The sequence below is a fragment of the Chrysemys picta genome, chromosome 8 (genome assembly GCF_011386835.1).
Source record: "Chrysemys picta bellii isolate R12L10 chromosome 8, ASM1138683v2, whole genome shotgun sequence".
In the NCBI taxonomy this organism is placed as follows: Eukaryota; Metazoa; Chordata; order Testudines; family Emydidae; genus Chrysemys; species Chrysemys picta.
The window spans coordinates 92,883,147-92,901,751 of record NC_088798.1 but is presented as its reverse complement, the minus strand read 5'-3'; the positions used below and the strand labels follow the sequence as shown (position 1 = coordinate 92,901,751).

General features: G+C 39.0%; 1 protein-coding gene across 21 annotated transcripts in view; it reads left to right on the top strand.

Annotated features, from left to right (window-relative positions):
* The window catches only part of TCERG1 (transcription elongation regulator 1), a 47,455-nt gene extending 30,171 nt beyond the window's left edge, over window positions 1-17,284 (top strand). For 11 of the 21 annotated variants that reach the window (XM_005310444.5, XM_065554962.1, XM_065554961.1 and 8 more), the window contains 9 exons: window positions 316-434; window positions 2,627-2,777; window positions 7,496-7,660; window positions 8,948-9,130; window positions 10,239-10,418; window positions 14,409-14,492; window positions 14,771-14,871; window positions 15,817-15,906; window positions 16,102-17,284. In XM_005310444.5, the coding sequence (XP_005310501.2) occupies window positions 316-434; window positions 2,627-2,777; window positions 7,496-7,660; window positions 8,948-9,130; window positions 10,239-10,418; window positions 14,409-14,492; window positions 14,771-14,871; window positions 15,817-15,906; window positions 16,102-16,303 (1,275 nt within the window). In that variant the 3' untranslated portion in view covers window positions 16,304-17,284. Of the gene's footprint in view, window positions 1-315; window positions 435-2,626; window positions 2,778-7,495; window positions 7,661-8,947; window positions 9,131-10,238; window positions 10,419-14,408; window positions 14,493-14,770; window positions 14,872-15,811; window positions 15,907-16,101 lie in introns of all 21 variants that reach the window. The other 10 variants (XM_005310448.4, XM_065554968.1, XM_065554966.1 and 7 more) reach the window with 2 other exon arrangements.
* The last annotated feature ends 1,321 nt before the right edge of the window (window positions 17,285-18,605 follow it).

Sequence of the window (18,605 nt, the reverse complement as noted above, 5' to 3'; positions counted from 1 at the left end):
TCTACTAGCAGAACTTGGGAAGGTATGGTAAAATGGCTTCCTTTGGAATTGTCCTGCAATTGGAGAACTAAATGTTGGGCCCGGGCCCCAGGGGGTCATACAGAGACCATCCATGATTGTGAGATTTCCTCACTAATATGAGGTCAGATCTGCAGGTTTTTTAGGCCAAAGCAGGCATACCCTTCCACAGACTATTTGGGCAAACTCTGCAAGTTGAAACACATGAAGTTTTCTTTCTCTTCGCCTTCCTTTCCCTCATACGGGATAATATGACTCCAAATTTCTACATTTTATGTCTTATTGGTATTTCTCTAGGTATTTGACCAGTATGTGAAGACCAGAGCAGAAGAAGAGCGCAAGGAAAAGAAAAACAAAATAATGCAGGCCAAGGAGGATTTCAAGAAAATGATGGAAGAAGCAAAGTTTAATCCAAGGTAGGTGGCTTATTTCACATTCACATGTGAAAGCTTTTACCAGGTCAAAATACACTTTATTTTTCAGTAGGTAATGTAACCCCCCTTTTGCTCCTTTCTCTTTCAAAACTGTAAAAGAAGGGGGAAATGAACTCTAGGAAAATCTTGGGCCTGTTGAAATGTATTATTTTCTTCTGCATGATTATAGGCTCCCTAACCAACAGAGTGCTGGAATTTGGGGGTTTGTGATGTTTGATATATTATAATTCACTGGTTCAGAATGTGAAAAAATCCCCAGCACATGGCTGGATGGTGAGAAAGGGCTCATTTTTTTTCAATGAGTGTTCTCATGCAGCTCTTGTAGCCTTTGTGGATCGTACTGGCCTGTGAGAAGTTTTCCTTGTAGCAGAAAATCACTGTGTACGTGTTTGGGTTTGTTTGTTCTTTACCTTCAATGAAAAAGTGTATATCTTATATTTGTGGCTGTGTAGATATCATACACAGTATTACAGAAAATATTAATTCTGCAGTATAAAAATCACAATGATTCTATGCTATCCAGGGGTATCTATTGCAGTAAGTGTTTTGGTGTTTTTAGCATGGATACTAGATATTCTAGATTATGGTGCCAAGATGCCTGAATTGTTCATGTTCATAGTTCTCGCCCAAACAACTCATAACCATCCTTATGTAACTTAATAGCTTATAAGCATTATATTTTACATTAGATGTATTTCAGTGTCACTTCTAACCTAGATCAGACAGGAATTCTTTTATGTTAAAACAACAGTTCATTTTATTCACTTCAACTTCATGGATTCAGCGACATACATTGAAATGTGCTGGAAGCCAGCATGTGCAGGCTTTAGGCTAACCAGCATAATTGACTTCACATCTGTAAAAACAATCATCAATCAGCAGTGTTTTTAGACATCCAATAAGGGAAGTTGTCAGGAAAATTACATTTTTTGGCAGCTGTGGGATTTTGAGTATTTAAAATACATGAATGGGTGTGCTAAATATGTCCTTCAGAATGATTGACTTTAGTACTTTGCAATCCAAGAAAGACTAAAACTCTTATCTCTGTGAGTGTTTATGTATACCAAGACAAAAGCTGTTTTCGCACAGAAAAAAAATAAAAATGGGAAAGAAGAATATAATCTCCAGATGAGGGACTTCATGTTTTGTTTTACCCTATCCTTCATCTTCTAGTGTCAGTTGTTTATCTAAGGCATTGCTGCACTTCCATGTGTGTCAACTACTTTAAAAAAATCATCTATCCCAGTCTAACATGCTCAAGTTTGTATTCCACTCTTTTTATACAGCTCGTGTTCTTCAGTATAGCTGTACATTCACTTTCTAATCTTTTTGAACAAGCTATCAAATTTTCTTCTTGTTTTAATTTACCCTACAGCAACAGTAGGCGGGATTTTCCAAGTCTAATTATTTCCATGCTGTGATGAACACATTCGTATGATTATAAGTGTCTCACGTATTCTTGGGGCCAGATTTGCATCAGATCTTGGAAAAAGCACAGTAGTGTTTTTTTTCGAGGTAAGTGGCAGTACTATATTTACTGCACATCTGAGATTGGAATCTGGCCCTGGAGGTGAGAGAACTGTAAAGAAAATGCTACAGAGATAATGGGTGGAAAGCCCTGCACTACTGCACCTGCTCAGTGTTAAAAATATCCCAACTCCTTGTGTCATAAGGTTAAACTATATAATGTTCATTGCAGGAAAATTAATTTATCCAGTGTTCTACATTGACTAACACCAAATGTTGAATTTCTCAATGTCACTCTTAGCATAGTTTGGCTGCAAGTGAGTGCATGTAAATTTTAGATCACACAGCTGTGAAATATCTGGATAGGCTGGACTACAGTGTTAATCCACAAAAAGTTAAGGTGTTTTAAACAATTGAAATAAGTAAATTTATTTTCTTTGGTTGCATTGTAATCTTTTTCCTAAACTTGCACACTTGCACAGATAATTTTTGAATAAGTCTTGAACAATATTCTTCTGTGTCTGCTTAACCCAACTCCTCCTCTCTGTAGTTTATTGATCAATTATCTGCATAGTGAGAACAGAGGGTTTTTTTTTTTTTAATTGTATTTTGGCACGTGATCTAGCAGAAGAGATGGTGTTTTCTGCTAAACTACTTCACAGCAAAGATAGCTCGAACAAATCAGTTCACTTGCCATTTTGTTACAGAGCTACTTTTAGTGAATTTGCAGCCAAGCATGCTAAAGACTCGAGATTCAAGGCAATTGAAAAGATGAAAGATCGAGAGGCCTTGTTTAACGAGTTTATCACAGCGGCAAGAAAGAAGGAGAAGGAAGATTCGAAGACCAGAGGTGAGAAGGTAAGGAAAGTGGCTTTAGTTCCAGTGGCGTGAGTGGGGTGGGGGGGGCTCGAATGGGATGGGACAAAGCCAGTACTAGGTTTCCAGTGTTCTTTCACTGAGATGTTTGTTCCCCAGCCTTACAGCTTTTAAAATACAAATATTTGACTACTGCTATTTTATGGCCTTTTAAATTAATCTTCTTAATTTTGCAGATATATCAACTTTTAGCCAATGCAAATACATTGATAATTCATTATATTAAAAAAAAAAACCAAAAAGCCACATCATGCTGTTTTAACTGGAATGATACTTGTCTTTTTTTTAAAAAAAGGTGACATCCTGGAGGATGAAAAGGATGCTTGTTCTCTTTGGGTAGAAAATCCAGAACTGGCTATTACCTTCCTCTTCTCTCAGTAGTGGCAATAAGATTTCAGAATTCTTTGTAGACTACACCATTTAAATTTTAAAAAGCTGCTTTATCTCCTTTTCTACCTAAAAGGTAGCACTTTAGCGACTTTCTAATCTTTCAGTAAACATACCTTAAGTATAAATTACTGCTTATCAGAATTAAAGGTCGACTATTAAAGATTAATGAATTCCAAATGTCATTTGGCTGCGATGTCAATACTCAGGAGCAAGCGCTCACCACTGGGAAAACAGACTGCTAGGAGGTGGCATCAATAGTGTTACCATCAGAATATGCAGCCACTTTCCTAAATGTCCCTGTGTGTTGTGTGAATGGAGAAAAATAACCTCTGAAGCCTAATCATTTTTGACATTTAAAATCTCCAACATTTATTGTGTAAAACAGAGCTAGTGTAAATTCCACTTATTAGGAAGCAGTGGTGAGAGAGTAGCATGACACTTGTAGAAGAGAAAATGCTGTGGCATACAAGAATTGGAATACCTTAATAATTGAAATAGCAATTTTGGATAAATATTGCCAAAGTAGAGAATTTGATTCTTCTAATTAAATGCATTATTGGTTTTTAAATTACATTTATTCTATTGCTGATGTTTTCAATAAATGATTATGCTTTCAGAGAAAACGAATGAAATCTAATTGAAAACTATACCTAAACTTTTACATACTGTATTTGAACCACAAATGTGGAATTTTAAAACACTGTTTTTGCACCATAGCAATAGTCTAGTTGAAAGTTTAAAGAGATGTAAATGCTTTTAGTTTTAATGTTGCATGATTATTCTAAATTAGACAAGTTTAAAAGAAGAAAGACTGTATTTCTCTTTGTACTTGAAACTAATGTTCTTTCTCCAAAAGCCTTTTGTAACCATTTTATGTATTCTGTTTTATAACAAGTGGATAGACTTTACAGTTATGTGCTGTGCGGCCTGTCAATCAGTTCAGTCTGACAGCTGTCAATCACTGACACGCAAAGTATTATGGGATTCCCTAGTGAGGAAAGAATTGGTATCTCTGTGTGGTGACTTTAGCCTCCCGCAGTTCCGGTACTTTACATTTTTTTAGCTTTTTCCTTGTGAAGTGATGAGAGTTGTGCCCAGAATGTGTTGACTGAAAAAAAAAAAATCTAAATACACCTGCAGTATTTTCAGCCTTATTTTTGTTTGCTTTTTAAAAAAATGTAAAATAAAATAAAATAAGGCAGCTAAATTGTAAAGTGAAGCTTTCTCAGCCAATATTAAAAATCCAAAGATTTTCTATAAAGAAGATAAGCTCTCCACAGAAATCTTTAAAGTAAGAGTTTGAAATATGGTTTTGATTTCCTCAGTTGAGATTTATTATACTAAACAGTGCCATGGGAGCCTCTCTTTCAGATGGTCATATAGTCGTTTTTATCACTGTAATGACTCAAATCCTGCCCACCTTTACTCATATGAGTAAGTGGAACTCCATAGGTACTATTCAAGTGAGTAAGGTGAGTGAAGTTTGGCTCAGTGTGTGAATTTTCATGGTGAAGGAATCCAGTGTAATATGGGCTGGTAACATGGAAGCTTTTCTGCAAGTTGTCATCACACTGACCCAGAGCACTTCCTGTCTTCCTCTGGCCTCTCCTCAAAATAGACATTGCAAGAAAACTAGCATAAAAGGCCAACAAACTCAATATAAGCTGAAGTCTCAGCCATATGTATACTCACTTTGCCAAGATTATAAAGTTAGTGCATTAACTTTGTTCCATCTAACCCTGATTATCCTATATCAATAGCTTCCTACCTGCCATTCTGCTCTAGTTTAGGCATTGCACTCTGTTCTTTCTCAGTTCAGGACACTTAAGTTGGCAACATCTTAAGCCCTTACATAGCAAGATGCCAAAATTTTGTCAGGTTATTGTTTTAATTAATGGCTTGTTAATATCCTTCCCCACCTATTGACTTGAGGCGGCCTGTCTTAGTGCACTGCCTTGTGCCATGTACATATAATCAAGGATGTTTTTGGGTGCTGAAACAGTCTTATTCTGTCCTCTGTGTTAAGACTTGAAAATGGCATTGCATTTTCTGAGGAAGAAAGCTACTGGCTACATGATCTCATTTACTACTAAACAGGCCAGTAGTAAAGTAACAGTCAGCTAAGACAATGTCAGTTCCTTCTTGGCTGAAGAAAATGTACTAAGTTGTGAGATCATGCTGGCTTTAAAGGAGGAGAGGAGGGAAGACAGCTAACTGTTTCTGTAGTAACACGGAAAAATGTTTTGATTCTTGAGCTGGAGCTAGTGCCAATGTATTACTATTTGCAGTTGTGCTTTGGTTGTGCAGTGTTTAGTCTCCTTTCTCCTTGTAAGAGGAATCACTGCATATTGTGGACGCTCACCGGGCTCTTGGGATGGATTAATGAATAGCCAGTGACTAGTGTAAAAAGGAAGCAGAAATACTGTCTCTGTGTAGATATATATTACAAAAGGGTGTTCCTGTTTACACTTCAACCAATAAGATACCCTTACTTTTATAGATTTCTGTGATAACATCTTAGAACTCCTTGTTTTACATTTTAAATATAAGTTCCTAATGCTCATGGCTTAGAAAGCTTCGTATCTTGATACTGCTTGCATGTTTTATTTAAGATCAATTCTGGAACAACATACAGCATTTTATAAAATAAGTAAAAGGTTTTGCTTTGCATCTTGTTCAACACTCTAAGGTAGAGTTACAGTACTGTAGGTGAAGAGTTACAAACTTCTTCACTGTAACACTAAGGAGTTGTTTCCTAATCTTTATTGTACTTGTCTCCTGTCTTGAGAGAACACAGAAAAGTCCATAAAGATTCTTACAAACTTAAGCAATAAAAACACTGTCAAGAGCCAAGTTCATCAGTGGGGAAGCCTGCAGAATATTGGCTCTGATCTTCATTTTACCCTAATATGTGATAATAACTATATATATGTCATTTTAAGAGACCTGGAAGGTTTCAGTTAGCTGATAAGGCACACACTTTGATAGCCTTACATTAGTCTTCAACTCCCATTGTTAACCTCTGTATGTGGGAGCTGAGACTTTTGGGGGAGTGCAAAATATATAGCCAAGCCAGCCCAAGCTAGGTAGTAGTATTATACTGCAGCAAAGGAACTACTTATGGTCTTATTCCTATGCCACCAGGGGTTGGTAGTGCTGTGAAGGCAGCATGCTTAACCCTGGGTAGAGAGTGCTTTGAGCTATTCAGTGGGCTCTAGCCCTTCAACAAGTGATGTCAACTTGCCTCTCAAGGGAAGGCTTGTTCTCTTGATTGAGAAAGATGGTGGCTTAAATGCCAGGGCCTTGAGGGTTTGAAGTGGTGGGAATTAAAGAAAAAATCCTAAGATTCCAAAAGGGACATGGAGGAACATCCACCCCAGGGTTAAAAATCTTTACTAACTGTACAGTAGCTGCCCTTGCAACTGCTGATGCGATGTTGTATCGCTAGTTTGGTTCTTCTGTCCTGAGGTCCAAAGTTAGCATCAGACCAGATCTAATAGTCTTCCATAATGTTGTAGCTATGTACAGTGTTGAGGGTTTTATTATATGTAACATGCCATTTCCATTTTTTAAAAGAAGTAGCTACAAATATTTGTTTATACGTGAATAATATATTTTAAATTTAACTGCTGAATTACAGCATTTGGGCACCACTTTTGAATATATCTGTCTTCTTAAGACTAGACTTAATCATTATATACTTAAGTTCTGTATATCTTTGTTCAGTTAAAAAAGGTTTAATTAAATGTAACTAAAATCCCACTATTGATCTTAAACAGGAAACGGTACAAAGACCTCTTATTTAATCGCAGATACAGTATATACCTCCATCCACTGTATACTTGAGGCATGAACCCATGGGAATTTGCACTACCTAATTTGGGCTCTGTTTAAAATCTAACTAGCTTCTGTGTCATGGTTGCCCTGAAATACTGGTTTGTGCAGTACAGAAGTTGGAGGGATTATATTTTAAAAGCTCAACAAGAAAGCCTAAATTAGAATAGAGCAAGAAAACTAAGTGTGCGGATGAATATTTCTTTAAGATATACAGCTCATCTTAGATTTTGATAGTCTTCCTAGTGTTTCTGTTTTAATATATTTCACAAAATTATACCCAAAGTGGAAGTGGATTTTAGAGATAATGAACCCTGAAATTCAATATACTTTTAGCGATTTTGATGTTCTATTATGTAAAATTCATATAGTTCGCTTCGTTGAGGTAAGTCTGCCTCTTTTTCTATTAGCAAACATTCAGGAATCCTGTTACTCATGAATTGTTTTTCTTCCTATATCTTCTATTTAAAATATAGATTAAAATGGACTTCTTTGAACTACTGTCTAATCACCACTTGGACAGTCAGTCTCGCTGGAGCAAAGTGAAGGACAAAGTAGAGACTGACCCCCGTTACAAAGCAGTGGATAGCTCTTCACAGAGGGAAGACCTTTTTAAACAATACATTGAAAAAATAGCTAAGGTATGTGTGTAATAGTTAGGTGCTGGGTAATACTTTCACTGTTATCTACACTGTTGTTAATATATTTAAGAAGTTTGAGAGACTTGTAATGCTATCACTTTTGTAGTGATACACATGGAATGCAACCAGACCAGCAGAGGTTGCCTTCTTTCATGTGGTTTCCTTTCAACTGAACTCCAGTTGGCTCATATGCAGTGCCTCCATTGGTTCTTTCACTTCTGTTTCATGTTCCTACCTTCCTCTTCAAGGAGCTAATGCCAGAATGAGAAGTTAAAAATAGTCTAACTAGCATTAATTTCCACAGCAGTTTGCAGTTGAGTTTGTCTCTACACGGGGGAGCATGCTTCATAAAGTGGCTGCTCTCTGATCTGTTTCCTTCCCCGACTCCCATCCAGTGAAGATCAAAAGCTGCAGTGGTCACTTAATAGCACTTAGTTATTATATAGAGGTTTTAATCGATAGATTTCAAAGCACTTTATAAAGGAAGGATTATCTCCATTTTACATAAAGAGCAAAAAGGTGAAGTGACTTGTTCAGGGTGTCATAGCAGTCCAGTGCACGGTCCATCAGACAACATCACTTTCCCCTCTCTTTCTTTCAGTTGTATTAGTTTTGAATATTTATTTTTAGATGATGGGATTTTGGGGGGCTCAAAAGCAGTATACAGTTCAGCTCACTACTTTGCTTTCATGTGCATGAGCGGAGGAGGGGAACATCTGTCCCAAAGAGGTGGGATGGACACAAGATTTATCTGTTGTACTTGAACTGAATAGCCTCATCATTCAGACAATCATTTTGAGGTTTGATTTCTCCTCCGTGGGATGGGTTGAGGCATGTCTCTTTAAGGATGTTACAATAGCCACATACAAATGGTTGAATGGTCTTTGATATTTTGAAGCACAGCATTTTTAATACCGCTGTTGAGCTTTTCCTCCACTTTAAGTTCACAAAATAAAATGTTTAGCAAGATTAGCTTTTATTGTTGCCAGCCAGCACCCTGTCTACACTATGGCTCTCAACATTGCTAACATTGCCGGTAAGTCAGTGTTAGCAACAGAAGGAATTCTTTCAAAAATGCCCTAAGTGCAGACAAACCTTGGTAGTTGAGAAGTGGTGTATTTCATTTTACCTATTTCATAAATGACAGTCTGTTTAATGATACTCATCCTCTCGTTTCCATTAACTGTTCAACTTTTAACTTGTTTGACTAGCTAATCAAAATATGAAAGATGCTACCTCTTTATATGTTGTTAATGGGAAAATATTATGCTCTTGCTTCTGATTCAGAATTTAGACTCCGAAAAGGAAAAGGAATTGGAAAGGCAGGCTCGCATTGAGGCAAGTTTGCGTGAAAGAGAAAGGGAGGTTCAGAAAGCTCGTTCTGAGCAGACCAAGGAAATCGATCGAGAACGTGAACAGCACAAACGAGAAGAGGCTATCCAGAATTTCAAAGCACTTCTATCTGATATGGTGAGGCTTGCACACTTCTCTCTCTCATTTGATTACTGTAGGACTTTCTTTGCCAGAACAGTTCATCTAATTGTTACACTAATGTAGAAATAAGTTCCCTGATTACACAGCAGCACATTAGCACTTGTAGTCATTAAACTTCTGTTTCCACGATACATTTATTTTTTCAGGATTTTTGTCTTGCTGGGAAAAATATGCTTCAGCCTTACGGTTGGTGTCTTAGGTTTCATCCAGCAAGTGCATTCTTACAATATTACCAAAAAAGGCAATTAAAATTGTAAATACTTTGTACTAGAAACTCTAATGCACAAGTTGGAAATGGAGATTTATTGATTCAAGAGCATTTTCCTCACCTCGTTTTGTCTGCCCGACTCATGCCCCCAGTATAGCATCTGACCCAGCTCTTTCCACTTCTCAGAGAGCACTTTATTGCACTAGTTGATCCAACCCTTGAAACAGCACTTCCTAAGAGGGCAGGCTTGGTGAGATGAGAATCTCGTGGTATGTAAGGGGAACCTCTTGCCTGCTGATCTAAGATGTGGACATACCTGAAAGGTGGGTGGTGGTTGAGCACAGATTCCAGTCCTGTTGTCTTTTGCGGGGGGGAAGGTGCAGTATATAAATTTGGTTTCTGTTGACCCAATATCTTTGCTAGTGACATAATGCAGGTAATATAGATTTGGCAGGAGCTCCTTGGAGGTTGTTTCTGGTTCCAGAGAGTAAACATTTCACTAATTAAAGTGCCCAGTGGCTGGTAGGAATTGATTATGATGTATCTCAGAGGCTGCTCTTCTAGATCATATATGGTTAATACAGTATATTATTCATAGTGGAAGATCCTGATTTTTCTATAGAGAATGGCAGAGCAGTCCAGATAGGATGTATCTATCTCCATCTGAACTGCTGCACAGTGAGATTCTGCAGCATGAGGTTGGCATTTGACAGTGGCTAACTGCATGAAAGCTGTTGTTGTCTCTTACTCCCCTTACCAAATGCAGTTTTAATTCAGATAAAAGTTGATGAAGTAGAAGCTAAGTGTTTGAAGAATTGTCTGATAATGAAACAGAGAAAGAACATAGTTTTTGTAAAATGTACATTTTTGTATCAGGTGAGATCTTCAGATGTGTCATGGTCCGATACTAGGAGGACGCTCCGAAAAGATCATCGGTGGGAATCTGGCTCTCTGCTAGAAAGAGAAGAGAAAGAGAAGCTTTTTAATGAACACATTGAGGCACTTACCAAAAAGAAGAGGGAGCATTTTAGGCAACTTCTGGATGAAACTTCAGCGGTAAGAGACTTGTGCATGAAGGCAGTACAGCTGATGAAAATGAGTGTCTAGAAATGGAAATGACCACTTAGGAGGTGGAAGAAAAACTTCAAAGCATTTCTATCTGATATGGTGCTTCTCTCTGATAAGAGCTTACTGCCCTCAAATCGGGGGGACCATGAGATTGCTAGTCAAGTAGCAAGAATTTTTAATAAATCTGTTGGGGGGGGAGGGGGGAAGTACCATAATACTGGAGAATAGTGTATTTTAAAGAGGAAAGAAAGGAATCTGGGCAATTACAGGCCTGTTAGTCTGACCTCCGTATTATACAAGATTTTAGAGCAGATTGTGACGAGAAGAGTAATTAAATTTATAGAGGTAAATGGTAACTGGGATGTAATGCAATATTGGTTTACCAAAGATATCATACCAGCCTAACTAGAGTTCCTTCTTTTGAGAAAATAACTGATTTTGTAGATAAGGAAGTGCATTTGATCGGATATACATGGACTTCAGTAAAGCATTTGACAGGGTACCTAATGGGAAATTATTAGTTAAATTAGGGAAGATGCAGATCAGTACAAGTATTGTAAATGAATAAGGAATTGGCTAAAAGAAGAAGAAGAAGGCAATGAATTGTGCTGTAAGGTGAATGATCAGATTGGAGGGAAACGTCCAGTGGAGTTCCTCAAGGATCGGTCTTGGGACCAGTTTTATTCAATATTTTTATTAATGATCTAGGCACAGGAAGTAGGAGTGCTAATGAAACTTGCTGATGATACAAAGTTGAGAGTCAATTGCCGATACAGTGGAGGGCCGGAATATTATACAGGAAAGCCTGGATGACCTTGAAAACTGGAGTGACAGAAATGGGATGAAATTCAGTAGTACAAAGTGCAAGGTCTAATAATAAGAGTTTCTGCTACAAGCTGGGGGCTGATTATTTGGAAGCAACAGAGGAGGAGGGACCTGGTGTGTGGGTCGATCACAGACTGAGACACAAATATGACGTGGCTTTGAAAAAGGCAAATGCAATCCTAGGGTGTATTGAGCCAGGCATTTGAAGATAGCGAAGTATTAATGCTATTATACAAGGCACTGATCAGACCTTATTTGGTCACCCATGTTCAAGAAAGATTAATTTAAACTTGAACAGGTGCAGAGAAGAGCTGCTAGGATGATCAGGGAAATGGAGGGCCTATCTGAGGAAATCGGCAGAGCTTGGCTTATTTAGTCTTGCAAAAAGAAGGCTGAGGGGGGAATATGATTGTTCTCTGTAAATACATTAGGGGATAAATACCAAGGAGAGTGAAGAGCTGTTTAAGCTAAAGGACAATGTTGACACAAGAACAAATGGATATAAACTGGCCGTGAACAAATTCAGGCTGGAAATTAGAAGGTTTCTGACAATCCAAAGGGTGAGGTTCTGGAACAGCCTCCCAGTAGGAGTGGTAGGGACAAACAACTTACCGTATATACTCGATCATAAGCCGGTTCATTTATAAGCCGACCCACAACCCAAGATGGATAAGTAAAAATGGAAAAATTTTATAACCCATTCATAAGCCGACCCTATAATTCAGGGGTCAGCAAACTTTGGCTCCTGGGCCATCAGGATAAGTCACTGGTGGGCCGAGATGGTTTGTTTGCCTCGAGTGTCCGCAGGGATAGCTCAGTGGTTTGAGCATTGGCCTGCTAAACCCAGGGTTGTGAGTTCAATCCGTGAGGGGGCCACTTAGGGAGCTGGGGCAAAAATCAGTACTTGGTCCTGCTAGTGAAGGCAGGGGGCTGGACTCGATGACCTTTCAGGGTCCCTTCCAGTTCTATGAGATAGGTATATCTCCATATATTATATTAATTATATTATATTATAACCTAAGTAAACAAAGTGTCACGGTGTGCGAGCTGCTTACCCTGACAGGCCGCGATAGCAACTGGTGGGGAAATTTTTTGGGGAGGAGAAGCTGGGAGTCAGGAGTAACCCCTGTGACCACCCCCCACATGACCCCACCCCCTAGCCCGGGAGCCCCACACTCTCCCCATCCCATCCCTTCCCACCTTATCTGCGGAGGGCCAGGGGAGGATGTCTCTGACCTGGCTGGAGCTGCTCCGGCAGACGGGGCGGTGCAGCCGCAGCATGTTCCAGCACGGACGCAGTGTGCTCCAGTGGGCCGGGTGGCACGGCCACAGCCTACTCTGGGGGCGGGGCGGGGCCGAGTAGCACGGCTGCAGCCTGCCAGCCCCAAAGCTGCAGCTGCTTCGGAGGCTGGGGGGAGAGCAGCATGGCCAGAAGGGGAGAGACTCTGGCCCTGCCTCATCCCTTCTGGCTGTGCTGCCTCTCCTTGCTCCCTCTGTTGGGGGGAGGGGCTGTGTCCCACCTCTCCCTCTCTATACCTGTTCATAAGCTGACCCCCTTCTCTGGTGCTTCCCTTCTTTACTAAAAAAATTCGGCTTATGAACGAGTATATACGGTAATTAGTTTTGAGAGAGCTGGACAAATGTATGAGTGCAGTTGTATAACAGGGTTGCTTGTGATGATACATTGGTATGTTCCCAAAGCTCATGTTTCAGAGTTTCAGCTGGCCACTGGCAAGGGTCCAGAAGGGATTTTTTGTCCCCCAGTGTATTCTGGAAGGGGTTTTTTATCTCCTTCCTCTGAAGCAGCAGGAATGATCATGGCTGGAGATGGAATATTGGGCAGGACGGGCCAGGGCTCTGAGGTGGCACCAAGCATTCTGTCTCTCAGGTGCTTGGCTGGTTGGTTCTTGCTCACGTGCTCAGAGTCTAACTGGTCGTCATATGTGGGGTTGGGGAAGGAATTTTCCCCCAGGTCACACTAGCAGTGACCTTGAGGGGGTTTTGCTTTCTTCTGCAGTGTGTGGATACAGGATCCTTGCCAGGATTATCTGGATAATATGTCATTTAATTATTTCTCTGCTATTGCGGGGTCCTTGTGCACTGCTCAGTCACAATGTATTAGAGGTCAGACTAGATGATCTAGTGGTCCCTTGTGGCCTTAAACTCTATGACTCTGACTTGCATCCTCTAGCTTTACCTTCTGTAGTTAAAGTTCTCAATAATAATTCTTCCCTAGGCTTTTTCTCCCACACCAACTTTCCTCACTTCCCTAAAAAAGGGAATGCTGGAAAGAATAATCTTTTTCTCACCTAACCAGTTATACCACAGTAACCACCTTGAATGTTGTGGTCCATTTTCACATTCAGTCTTTTCACGCTCTTGAACCTGGTTTCGTTTTTGTAGTCAGTGACCGTCATTCATTTTCCGTTGGCTTTTCCACATCTCTTCAGTGTTGCATTATTTGACACCTTCTATTATGACACAGTCCCTTAATGTCTTGAGCATTTTAATCTTCTGTCTTTGTTCCTACCTACCCAATAACTTGTCTTAATGAATAGCGGTGGGCAAGCCTCCAGAATGCTATCCTTCATTTTGTCTTTTTTATCTTAACTGCAAAATTCATTCTTAACTTTCAACTCTATACCGATGCTATTTAAACCTCTCTCTCCTTTCTTTGTTATTTTGTGACTTCTTGCCTCCTTTTTATCTCATTCTGGCTTCATCATAACTTTCTTCAAGTCTCAGGAGGCAGTTTTATTAAATATTGGTTAGAGGAGTATCTAATATTCTAATCACTTTTTATATGGTAGACTAAAATAAATTAAAATGATGAATATCTGACTTTGAGCTGGGGCTTCTATACATTGCTGTTTTTATGCATACAAACATGCTGTTGAAATTATCCAAATATGCATTAGGAAGAACTGTTAAAATTTAAACTATAAGAAACTGTCATAATTTTGTGAGGACTTTTCTCTTAAAATCCACCAGTTTACAGAAAACGAGTTCAAAAAGGAAAATTGTTACTATGTCCTTAGTTTGCCCCCTTATGCTTGAGGATTTCAGGACTCTCGGGAAAGTGATCATATGTACTGTATGCTTAGACTGTAAACATAATTTGTAATATTGAACTGTGTTTGCCTCTTTTGAAAGATTACTTTAACATCAACATGGAAAGAAGTGAAAAAAATCATTAAAGAAGATCCCAGGTGCATTAAGTTCTCTTCCAGTGACAGGGTAAGAAATAGTCTTGCTTCATTGCTACTAGCCTTCCCACGATATCCAAAGCAAAAGAGAGTGAATGCTTGTCAAAATGGATTCCATTTCACACGAATATAACTATATCACTGTGTCAATCAGATATTTGCTTTTTTTAAAATCTTAATTAAAAAACTTCTGTAATGATCTTCAAACTAGTTATAATAAAATTATTTCTTACACACTGTAAATTAATATGAAATACTTTATAATCTACCGTCACATTTTCTATGGTATTACTCTTTTTCTTCATGCAGAAAAAACAAAGGGAGTTTGAAGAGTACATCAGAGACAAATACATTACTGCCAAAGCTGACTTCAGAACGCTATTGAAAGAGACCAAATTTATAACGTACAGGTGTGTGTCAGTGTCTTAGAAGAGCAAAGACTTTTCTTTACTGTACCTTAAGCGTGTTGATGAACCGAATTTCACTTTCTCCTCCCATTTAACATTTATAGACCAGTGTCTGAGGAGCTTTACTGCAAAAATTGTAGATTACTAGGTTGCCTATGAAGTTGCATAGAGTGAGAGGTCCATCACTGTATGTTGGCTTCTGCACTGATTATTATCAAGTGTTGACAACTATTCTATAGCAGGGGCTTTTTGGATTTTTGTGTTGCTTGAGAGCATTGTTTGGGGTATTTTGAATACATTGTCAAGCGATTCAGCTCATTCTGTAGTGAAGCCAAATTACCGTTTAATTAGGATCCTAAAAATTAGGGCTGAATACTCTGCTTAATACCCAGTGAAACTTCCAGTGATGTTAGTGGGAGTTTGGAGAAAAGACAGGGTGAAACCCTATCCCCATTAAAATAAAAACAAATCTCCCATTGACTTCAGTGGGCTTTGAGTATTAGCTTTACAAATAAGTTAATTGTTGAAGTCAGTCTGGTCTGGAGCCTACTGCAAAATGTTACGGGCCTAGGCAGATTCCCATTCCAGAAGCAAAAGAGCTCGAGGTAGAAGGGTGCTGACTAGGTTTATTAGATCCTAATCAGTTTCTTTTTTCCCTTTGCAGCCAGTGCTGTATGTAAAGTATTGGAGCTCTATTTCAGTTGCTGCTGTTCTCAGTGGGCTGAATTGCAGTCTGAAATTGATGCGGTAGCCAGATTGATGCATCAATCAAACTGGGCTGCAACTGGGAATTTAACGTCCATGTTTTAATAGTTTGCTTCTTCTTGAGTGCTTAATTTCAATTGTGATTATTTTTTTCTTATTTTTACATTTTTGTGGTTCATTTAATGCTGATAAATGGTTCTGGCGGCCATTAAGACTGAAGTCTTCTGTTTATCCACAGAACAGATACAGCACAGGCAGTGGCAGTGCAAGATTTTTTACACACGCATTCCTGCCAATGTGCCTCACCCCTGACCTGATGGGGCATCTGTATAGGTGAGAGGATAGCTCAGTCTCTATGCCCTTTCAGCGCTTGACCTATCTGCTGGCACTGTCAAGAGAGGTTCTAATGGTGCGGGTAGTTTTTGTAATTTGGACATCTACCACCAGTAACTGGACTAAGATTCCCAATGCATTTTATGTAGGCTCCCAGACAGCTGCCCAGATGGTAACTGTTATACTTCATTTCAGATCCAAAAAGTTGATCCAAGAATCCGACCAGCACCTGAAAGATGTAGAAAAGATTTTACAGAATGACAAGCGTTATCTGGTACTTGACTGTGTGCCAGAGGAGAGGCGCAAGCTCATCGTATCCTATGTAGATGACCTGGACCGCCGAGGTCCCCCTCCACCTCCCACAGCTTCAGAGCCTACAAGACGAACAACAAAATAATTATGAAATACTCTCATAATGGGGTGTCTGTTAATTCAAAAGCTTGCATGAGCCATCTGTCCGGTTTTTACATCTACATTACCGTGAACCTATTGAAAACCATCTGAGGAACAGAGGAAGCAGCAGCATTTGTGAACATAAAATGGTCTCTGTGCAAAGAGAACACTTAAGATATTTATGCTTTTCTTTGTGTGGCATGACTGACAAAAACCCCAACCATGCAGGCTGTGTCTAGTAATTTTAGATCTCAGAACAATGGAATATCTGTATATGAGGTGTGGATGTCAGTGATATTTGGAGGCATTCTTTTCAGCAGTGTTATATATGCAAGTCTTAAGGATGATTGACATTTGTGGTTTGAACTAAACTACACAAGTATCACAAATTTCCTCCTAATGGTTACCCAAGTTCAGCTGTTTTAACAGACAAAACACTCTCTCAAATTAAACTATTGAGTGCTGAAGGCAACAGTAAAAAAAAAATCTTAAATCTGAAAACAAAGGGTCTGATTCTCTATTTGCTTTCACCCTTGTAAATCAGAATTAAGTCTATTAAAGTCTATAGAGTGACAGTGATGTGAGTGAAGAATTAGGCCCACAGAGACCAAATTAAACACCATTCTGAATTTGTTCACGGGTCTGCTTTATTTCTCCCCCCGCCCTCCCACCCACTTTGAAGTACAGGCAAAATCAGGTTTCTTTTGCCCAAGTGAAGATTTGTCTGATAATTTTTTGCTCAAAATTGGAAACACAGTAAATAACAATGGTTCCCAGAACAGGACGGTTGTATAAACATATTTTTATTTACCATAAAGTGATCTTTACTGACTTCTGGATTAGACTGTGGATTTCCCTTCTGGGTAATTCTTGTAAACTATACTCCTGTTATGAATGTTAAACTTGTGTTTCTAAAGTTTAATTTTGAAATGTTGGGATTGTTTAGTTTATGTATTTGAACTACAATAAACCAACCCTTTTTATATATGGATTGAACATGCTTAATAAGTTTGTTAAATCTCAAAGATGTCTCTTTAACAACAACAAATCCAAACTAACACTAGCTATCCTGAAACAGCCCATTTGCCTAATGAGACAAAATGAGTTAGTGATAAATCATGTAGACAAATGTAATTTTGATACTAGAACATCGTATTCAAGTGCAAATACAATACAAAATTTGAAAGACAGCAAAAATCTCAATCTGTGTGTGTTTGCTTAATCCCTCAATCCTTTTTTGTTCATTGTACTTGAGATCTTGAAAGAAAGCGAGTATTCCTTCGGTACTTAATCTATGTGTCTTTGTGGTAATGGTAATGTCTGATATGACACAGCTCTCTTCCATTTGACTCGTCCTTCCTTTCTCCACAAAAAAAGCTTTTTGGAATGAGAAATCGGTTTGTCATGAATTTTTGTTGGACTGCTGTTATGTGAGACTGCTGGTGCTCCAGGTCCCAAAAAAATCAAGTGGCTAACTCCTTGCCAGCTGGGGGGTCTTGTTCACTAGAATATGATGTCAACTTTCTGTAGTTTTAACAAAGTTGTATTGCCCATGAAGTTTAGGTAAAGGCGAAAATTCTCCTCTTACATAGTTTATTAACATGTATTTTACAGTAGTACTAATAGGCCCTCCCATGTTAGGCACTTTTCTCACACACAAACTGACATGATCTAAATTCCAAGAACTCAAGAGAATCCAGATCACAGACAGATCTAAGAAAATTTTGCCCAAATTAACACTGCAAAAATGTGTTTAAGGAGCAAACATTTAATCCGTTTTTCTATAAATGCACTAGCAATAAAACCTAAAAATCAAAAGCATAAAAAAGTGATACGTTCTCCCCAGCTCCTCCTTAAGACACACACACAAACTATCGTGTAAGATCTTGTAAAATTTGACATCAAGCTACAACCTTAAGCACAGTACTAATAGTGCACCCCATCCCCCACTATACTTAAAAAATAAAATCTCTTTATTGGGTTTGTAAACCAGCATAGCTGGACAAAACCATCTGTTCCTTCCCATCCCCTCTTAACATCTCACTAAATGAGCAATGTAAAGGGCCCTCTGATTAAGAATGACCTGCTTCTAGTCTACTCCCATGCAAATGTGGAATTTAGTGGTATGTGAATGTCAGATCTGCCAGAATGAAGCATGGGGAGTGAGGTGGCCTCTCAAGGTATGTCTACACAGCAAAGAAAAACCCATTGCTAGTCCATGCCAGCTGACTTGGGCTGCAGGGCTATTTCAGTGCCGTGTAGACTTCTGGGCCCAGGCTGGAGACCAGGCTCTTGGACTATTCCAA